Source organism: Pundamilia nyererei, unplaced genomic scaffold (genome assembly GCF_000239375.1).
Source record: "Pundamilia nyererei isolate P.nyererei 1_Seehausen unplaced genomic scaffold, PunNye1.0 scaffold00195, whole genome shotgun sequence".
NCBI classification, from domain to species: Eukaryota; Metazoa; Chordata; class Actinopteri; order Cichliformes; family Cichlidae; genus Pundamilia; species Pundamilia nyererei.
Window position 1 is genome coordinate 679656 of NW_005187596.1, and position 9253 is coordinate 688908.

The following is a 9253-nucleotide window of genomic DNA, read 5'->3' on the forward strand; positions in this document are numbered from 1 at the left end:
CAGGTCCTGGCACATCTTACACAAAGGCTCGAAAGGTTTTGTGTCAGGTGGGCTGACAGAGGATGCCATTTTCAGCACATTCTACTATGGAAAGCTGCTCATTGTATTTTTATCGTCATTATTTATTCATTTGTTTATCATGTGGACATATTTAATTCTCGGAGTCATAAAAGTCGTAGCTGGTCACTGGCAGCAGAGGATGATAAATTTCATGGGTCCATAGGGGCAGTACGGGCAGTCAACAACATAGAGGACAACACTAACCCATAAAAACTCTGAAAGAAATACAAGAGGACATGATATTGCTCAAGAGGCAGACAGAGCCAGCAACAATTCATTGTGGCACCAATAAAATAAACACAAAAGCCGTTTGTTTATATAGTGGAGGCCAGTACAGAGTCAGGGAAAATGGGTAAAAACTACACCTAATCTAATCTGCATCCACAACAAATACCCACATATGCAGATGATGTCACCTACATAGTAATAACTTTTATTTTGCATCTTCAATTGTTCAGTCAATCACTTTTCTCTCAACACCACAGTAATAACCATAAAGTATGAAGCTGAAACATGAAAACCACCAGTTTGTTTTCTTCAACTTTTAGCTGTTAGTTACAGCGTGTAACTCTGGAGCTTTCTTCGATTTCATGTTGGTTATGATTATAGGCACTATAAAAGGCACAATAAGTCACAGATGTCAAAAGACCTCTAAAAAGATGCCATACTAGAATGTGGATTGCCCTTTACACTAAATTTTAGTGTCTTTACACAAGAAACGCTTTAGTCAGTTTGTCAGAAATGGCATCTTTCTTCTAGTCATGTATAAAATCCTTAGAGGCTTAAGTCAAAGGCGTCACTGCCAACTTAAAGCTCTTACATTTATTTCTGACTTAATGCAAAACACACAAATTAGTTTTTATTAAGTTGGATTTAGTTTTGGTTCTAAATATCAAAAATTGTTGGTATGAACTAAGCTGTCTCACATCTGCAATCCTTAGCAGTGGTACTGTACAGATTGCACTCTAAGCAAATGCATATTAGGACATGCAGTAGCAAAAATATAAGTGACTCTTAATTTAAGTGAAAACAGTCCTGATGCTTCCAAGTAAATATTGGCAGGGTTTCTCTCAGAGGTTTGACAGTACTACGTTCTTTGTCCACTTAAGACTAATGAAGAAATGACTGATGTATTATTTTCTTCGGTCCTCAAACAGCCAGCATTCACAAGCATTTGTAGATATGGCCAATTTTTATTTATTTATTTTTACCTTGTTTGTAATAGGTTTCCCAGTAAATTCTAAACCTTTTCAAATTTCATGCCAAGCTTTTGCATATTGGAAAATATGTCATGTCAAGGGGAAGCTCAAAAGCAACCAATATCTAACACAATAAAATCCATAATATATGCACATGTGACTGTGACGGCAATATGCCTTGTTTCACTGTTATTGACCAACCATTCTTGACCTGAGTGGCACTCTTTTATTCAGGGAAATTCAATATTTGCAGCGTGAACTGTGTGACTAGCTGTTGTCAATGAGAAAACATTAAATAGTTACATTACCCATTTGACAATTTCTTTAAAATCTTTTTTTTTTATTGTGTGCTGTATTTAGCTGAAATCCTAGCTACAGCAACGCTCATCAATACTTACATCTTTTAGCTACGTTTTCAAAATTAAATTTTCACTGTGGGCTAATTTAGCTGGTTTTCAGTCCTTTTATTGGAAACTACAAACAACATTGATCGGTAGTGTTTTGGATATGAAATGTAAGATGTGGCCAAAGTTGTGTAATGAATTCATACTCTGCAATGGCAGACATGTACTGTATTGGGAAGTCAGACAGAGAGTGCATGCAAAATGCACTGTGTGTAGAAATGAAGGCTGCACCCTTAGCATTGATGTTAGTCAAAAGTTACAAGAAATTATTAACACATGCTGCACAGTACCGATATTTTTGGACCACGTTACCGGAAAAAATATTCCCCACATTGTGAGGCACTGTCCTTATAGTGTTGACATGCCCACATGAAGGTGCACTTTGCCAGCTGAGCCCAGTCCAACAGTGTATTTGTGAAACAAGCACATAATTAAGTTGACAACAGTGTTGATGGGGGTGCATTTTAATCAAAGACTGTACCACAGCAAATCACCTGCTGCTGTGTTGACAAGCGTCCTGTCCTCAACCACGCAAACCCTGTTGCTGCTTGTGTTTAAGCATGCAGATGATCTTCAAAGGAGACCAAAACAGTTAGCATTGCTTTGGCGGCCTTCTCTGCTTTAGTGTACAACTGCTCTCCAAAAGGTGTTTTAATTGTTACTTTGTAAACTTTGTAGAGCAGGTAATAATTTAAATTCCATTGGCTTATGTGGTAACATGCCACATGTGAGCTTTATAATGCATTACTGCCTGTTCATTAGACCTTGGCGGAATGAAACACAGAGAGAAACTTGACCTAAGGCACTGCCAACATTAGATTTTGCACCTTTAAGTGGTGCAAACATACCACATAATAATCCAGGACTGAAAAAATCAAGCGCTGCAAGTCCTTGAAGGGCCACTTGATGTTGGCCTATAAGCCTGTATAGAAAAGACTGACGTAGATTCCAGTTCTGAAAAGTGAACCCAGTGTGGAAATACTTGAAACTGTGATGGTTTCAAATAGCCAGCAGAGAGCAAATCCTGTATAGAATTTTTTCTTTTTTTTAATCAAAGTTCATTTGTGTAGAAATCTATAATATGATATCTTGCTCTGCAGTAACTAAAAACTATCAAGAAACCTGATGAGATTGCGGTCTTTTTGGATTGTCTCAAGTCATAATCAATAAAACATGAGGTTAATTTTGTATATTATAATCAGAAAATCATAAAAGGGCTAATTAGACCATTAAATCATCAGAAAAGTAGTTACAGTGGTCACAGGGAGCTGGTTTTTAAGGGCTTCCTCAGGGCCATTAAAAACCACTTGTCATCTAGTTTCACTTATCATGCCTGCACGCTACATCAGTCATTTTATTTACAGTCTATGGGCTGCCTCCAAACAATCCACATAGACTTGCATGGAAATTTTTTACAGCTCAGCTCTTTACATTTTATTGCTTAAAACCTAAAACTTAAAGTTTGCATTATTATGGGTTCACTTTCTCACCCTATTATGGTCTCTTTTTGCTGTAAAAAAAAAATAATCAAGATAGCGATGGCCATAAAGCTAAAATTGAGTATATTAAATGCCTACGTTACTTGAAGGTGACTCACACTATCATTTTATCGAGTCTGTGCATCAAGCCCAGTGTGAAGATACTGAAAAATTTTAATTTTGGCACAGAATTCTTTAAAATTACCACAAAAAAAAAGTTTGTAATGATTGTGTATTTTATTGTGTATTGTGTGAATATCATGTCACATCTTCAGCCTTTGTGAGCCTTGTTAATCTGCTCCAGTGACGCCTGTTCAGCTGCACTACGTTCCAGGAAGGAACAGAGAAGGTACAAAGTCAGGCAGAGAAAATCTCATTTCTCACAATGTCTGATTTCACAAGAAACTGGAAGTTCGTGCCTTCCTTTTTCTGAAACAGCAGATATCTGTTACGAGCTTAATTTTCAAGACACCAGATGCCTTTCAGTGATTGAAAAAAAGAGGATAGCAGGAAACTGCGAGAAATCAATATATTGGTCCGATATCTTTAGAGATTTTTTTTTTCTAATGTCATTTCATAAACTGAAATTAAAACTAGAAGTTAACACTCTTTGTGATCTTTGAAAGGATTTTGTTAAGTGAATGAGCTTAATCTGTACTTAGGTACATACATTCCCATGCATACATGTTTGCATGCAAATGTTTGCACATGTCTGTTATAACATAAAACCCACAACCACGTGCAAACATCCCATTTCTTTTTGAATGAAATGCCTTAAGAACTGTTTCACTCTAAGCGTCTTGAAGCCTTCTATAAATAGACCACAAAACTGTAATCAGAATTCTAAAAGTGACATTGTGAGTGAGAAGGACCTACACCGCAGGGTGGTGCACAACACTGAAAAATTCACTTAGTTGCAGGTAGGCAAATAAAATAATGTAAATGTGGTTCAATGTAATAATTTAATGTAATTCAAATCCCTAACAAGTTTAACAAGTACTTAAACACTGCAGCAAACTTTGTACTCAAATGGTGACAATGAAAAATAAATAACACAACATTGAACTTTTTAAGTTAACTTAACTATCAGCTCCCTAAGAGTACATTCACACAGTGCGCTTTGGACATCAGCAATCGGACCTATTCTCATGGTATAAAAGGAGTTTTGACATCCCGGCATGCAATGTGAGACATCCTATTTCTATAATCATTCCATGCCAGAAAACTTAAATAAACAAAATCACAACTCATGACATTTCAGCGTTGTAAGGTTTCTGCTTAGATTTTAGTCTTTACACGCTGCGTCACTAGGCTAGACGTCAGCGGCTAGAAACGGCAAGTTCAGATCCCACACAAAAAATATACATGATTAGGCTTCTTGCAATCACAAAACTATACCATTAATAGTTATTTTTATTGAAACAAACTATTTTCACTTTTTGTAGTTTCAAAACAACCCTAAAGGATATTAAATATCGGCACAAAATAACGTCTATAGACAGCTTAAACTAAAAAAAACCTAAATCATCAGTTTTTCAAACCCCATATCGGTGCAATCTACATTATTTTAAAAAAAACCCAGAAAGTGTCCATGAGTGGCTCTTGCTAGGTGGCCTTCTGCATGCTTTTACTGATGATTGCTTATCAGTGTTAAATCTATAGATTTGTTGTCTTCCTTGGTGCTGTCATCCCGTAACTGGGCGGCTCTTTTCATGACAGCTTATTCTGAATCAGTGACGGTTAAAAACACTACATCTAAAATGCTCGCTCTCTTTCCCTCTTTACACACGCATACACACAGTTTCTCAAGTGTGACCGTGACATGTTACATCCTCTATCCTTATCTGCATAGGAAACACGTCTCCAAAAAAGGCCAAAGGGCGTCTACTGAATGGTTTGCTTACGCAGCTCTACAGTCAGACCGAGAGGCAACCAGCCCGCTGATTCATTCACTGTCAAAAGTGCGCACACAAACCCATGATCCAGTGCGAAAATGCACACTACATGCTTGATATTGAGAAATCTGCCTGTGCTTCTCATTCTTATATAGTCCTCATGTGTGTGATGCTAAGTGTGAGGTGGCAGGGAGTCGGGGGGAGATACTTCCGTGACGGGGCTTGAGGGCTGATTCTGGACACTGAGGAACAAGTCCTCTGCACGCGTGTGCTGCGCCGGTTGGCCCTTCTTCCATCTTTGTTGTCAGTCCTTCCACCTGAAGGAGCTCAAACATTCCAGTTATGGGTTTTATGTCCTTTCTCTCCCCTCCTCTGGCCGTGCTTTCATCCCTTCATGGCGTCGGCGGCGAGGCTCTCCAGAAGAGTTCTATAAATGTCCGAGCGGAGGAACCGCGGGTACGAGTCTCTTTCCATCAACCCGTAAACGATCTTCTGAGCGTCGTCAAAGCAGTGCATGGTGGGAGTCTTGACGTTCCTTTTGATCTGCTCTCGGGTGTGATAGTCGATGTTGATCTGGAATGAAGCACAAAGGTAGGAATGAGGGGATTTGAGCCAAGAGCAAAAGATGTGAGATTCAACATTTCAGCTGGCACTTCTCTCCTCTTTCAGAGGACTGCTTGCACTGACATATAAAGACAATATGTAAGGGAAACGGTGTCTGTGTGTGACTCTGAAGTTACCTCTTTAGGCGATTCTGCTTTAATGAACTGCTCATAAATCTTCTTGGCTCTTGAGGACATTCGGAATGAAGACTTGATCTTTTTGTAGTCCTCACACGTGAGCCAGAACTCAATGTTCTCGTCGCTGTATTCGGACTTGAGAAAGTTGCGAAAAGTAGCCAGTCCATCTGAGGTGAAGCAAATAAAACAAGCCCATTTTCAGCTTTTATTTAAAACAAAAAAAGAAGAAAAAACCCAAATCAGTCTGCCCAAACTGTCATTCTTACAAACACAATATTGTTTTAGCAGCATTCTCACTCTCAGGGGGAAAAGGAACCTACATTTAGACTCGAGAAGCTTTTCCAGTGACTGTGACCATTGTTGGGTATCTTCTAAACTTAGCCTGCTGGGAGAGAATGCAAGTTGGATTACTTAACAGAATCAAATTTGAGCAAAGCGAAGCTGTAAAGGGTGCGAGTCACACAGAAGCACACTCATTAAGAAAGCATAGCAGATGGGCTTATCGAATTCAGACAAAAATGCCGAACCCTGGGATATGCCGGGTTGGTGTGCGTGCTGTGCCAAAGCAAACATGGTGTCTCAGGATCATTTGAATCCTTTCAATGATGCCATAGATGGAAATCATAGGCGCAGGCTGGCTATTTTAAAACTGAAATGTATGCAAAACACTCCATAAGTCTCCTTACCTCTCAGAGCTGGAGGAGTGAGAGAACATGCACTGGAGTCGGCACATAAAGTTCTTTCCACTGTGTAGGGAATAAAAAATATATGAATATATCCCTGTTGTGTTTATTGCTGTTCGATTAGCTTCCAATGAATGTGTCAAAGAATGTTAGGAGGGCTGGTGTTTAGAAAAGACAGTGACTCGTGCCGTTATATAAGATGAATGGCTATTTTCAGAGATAGTATGAAGTATTTTTAACACATTTTTTATGTCACCACACTATTTGCTATTAAACAGCTCGAGATTGTCTCGTCAAGCTCCAAGTCAGCACATTTACTGGAAACTCCAGCTCAGCGTTAAAGTCAAAAGTTTCACTCACATGTTTTTGTTTCTCTTCCTGTCATCTCTGTCCATGATGAAGCGCTGTGTGTTGGGTGGTTCGACGATTAAGCTTGGCATTGTTTTATTAAGTCCACTCTCTCGGGCTCTCGGTCCTGGTCATGCTGTGGCTGAGAGACACTTAGGAGGATTCCCCCTGCAATGCAGCTTTTTATACCAAGGTTTCCTGTTGACGGTCTGGGGTTGATGGGATACATCAGAAGCTTAAACTAAAGAGGAAGCACCCCTTCCTTCCCTCCCTCTCCTCCTCCTTCTACCTCACAGTTAGAAACAACACATACTCACTCGGTGCTTTGCATGCATGTCTCCCTCCCTCGCCTTGATGCCTTACTCCCTATTATGTCTCTGCTTCTTTTCCTTCCCTTCTGCTGTTGCTGCTCCTTCCCGCCTCCTAACCGGACTAGCCAAACAAACAGCACTCTCTGTGGCTGAAAGCTTGCTGTGTTCCCATTATTTTTAGTCTGCCAGCACAGATGCAAATGACAGCAACAGTGACTTTGATAGGCAAATCGTGACCTTCGCACGCTGTTTGTGTAGTGAGTCCATTAAATGGGATGTAAAAGAGAAGGCGGTTGAAACCAAATATTGGGATTGTCCTTCTGTCTTTCATATTTAACATTTTTTGATCCCAAAAAAGGGAAATTCGTCAAGATGTGGTAGAAATGTGCACACCACAAGGCTACAGTCATGAGTGAGAAAGAGGAAACAGCAAATTGATTGCAACAGAGAGGCTCCGCAAGGCTACAGGAAGCCAGAAAGACTGTCAGAACATCATATCCTGACCACTCTCATCTTTCAGCTGCAGAGTTATTACTTTATTATTGAAGCCTTCCACCATCGTCAAACTGCAGGCGGAAATCCTTATATGGTGGCTAAAACTAGTGTAAAAGGCGGGAAAAAAAAAGTTGCAGCTTTAATCCAATGCCAAATATCTCCAGAAAATATAGAAGGGTTTGGAAGTGCCTCAAAAAACAGAGGGTATTCTGTCAGCCCTCACATCAAGCACGATTTGTAAACTACAGAAAAAATTACAAAAGAAAAGAAAGAAAAGAAACGTACAGTTAAATTTTAGGCAGATTTTACCGTTAAAATGAAGAAAGTGTAACATCAACCCACACAAAAGGTAGACATCCAGCAAAGTCAAGTACTATGATAATGAGCATGATGTCATTGCCAATGTCAGAGACCCATACATATTTGAAGGGCCCCAATGTTTTACATTTGAGCCTGTTATTTATTTAAGGGACAGGGGAACAGACGAGAAGTGAGGAGAACCAACCGAGGTCAGCCAGAACTTGTGGCTGTGGCCAAAGAACCTTTAATGAACTGGATGGGGTCTTGGCAAGAACTAGCATTAGCTGAAATTAGCATTAGTTGTGGTGACCCTTCACATTTCACATTCCTTTCAGTTTTGCGGTGATCTACAACAGATATTTTCTCTGGCATTTAAGTAGACGTTTCTGCTGATAATTGTAGCACAGAAAAGAACTGTGGGAATTCAAATCCCAAACTCTTATCTTAAAGATAAACTAATTTATGTGTTTGTCTTTCGGCTACATCTGAAGGTTTCAAGTAAACTGTTTGGAGCAAATGGTTGGATGAGAACAGTGTGCTCTTTAGTAGAGTAAATGTCAGAAGGCATTCTTGGTCTCATGCTCATAAACTTTGAAACTTCTAAATGTGCTAACGATATTGCCAGAGAAAGCCCCTGGTTTAAGGTGTTGTCAGTCAAGGTTTCAAATGATGATTGTTGAGCGAAGGTCTTTGTTTGAAACCCACCTTAAGATGGAAGCGATTTGTCTATTTGGATAGACAAATGGATGCTGGGCTTATACAGGTGTGGTCAGAAGTTTACATACATTTATTGGAATGGATATAATTGGAATTTGGGGCTTTTCTGGATTTTTCTTAGCTGTTCTTTTTCTGGTGTGAAATAACTGTACAGCATACTTTTAAATACTTAAATAGTCTTTAATCACTTTAAAAAACAAGAACTGGGTATACAACTTTGAATTTATTATGGATATTTTCCTAATCCACACAGGGTGAAAAGTATATACACAGGCTCAAACAGCCTGTGTATATACAGTCCAAGCAGGTTAGCGAATACCTAAGAGGGAAAATGGTAGATGTACACAAATTGAGAAGTCTTCTTTGGAGCCATTTCTAAACAATTGCAGATCCCAAGATCAAGATCATCATAACATAAGTAGAATTTTTATAGATGTGACACAACTTTGTCAAGCTATAGAAGAAGACCCAGGACATCATTCTTAGAAAAGCAGAAACTGGTTAGGATGTTTGGGAACAAACAGGGACTGCCATTTATTGGAAAAAGCAGGAACACCAGTCTCACTGTCTATTATGAAGCAAATTTTACATCACTACAAACTGAAAGAGCGCCAACCATGAAA

At 39.2% G+C, this 9253-nt stretch overlaps 1 protein-coding gene across 1 annotated transcript; it reads right to left on the reverse strand.

The window, feature by feature from the left end:
• Positions 1–3656: 3656 nt before the first annotated feature.
• Positions 3657–7282, reverse strand: LOC102197061 (regulator of G-protein signaling 1-like). Its single transcript, XM_005747359.1, has 6 exons — positions 7125–7282; positions 6820–7016; positions 6463–6522; positions 6097–6161; positions 5777–5943; positions 3657–5609 (listed from the first exon to the last, which is right to left on the reverse strand). Exons 2-6 carry the CDS (start codon positions 6897–6899, stop codon positions 5421–5423), a joined length of 561 nt encoding a protein of 186 aa, XP_005747416.1. The 5' UTR covers positions 6900–7016; positions 7125–7282; the 3' UTR covers positions 3657–5420.
• Between the last annotated feature and the right edge of the window lie 1971 nt (positions 7283–9253).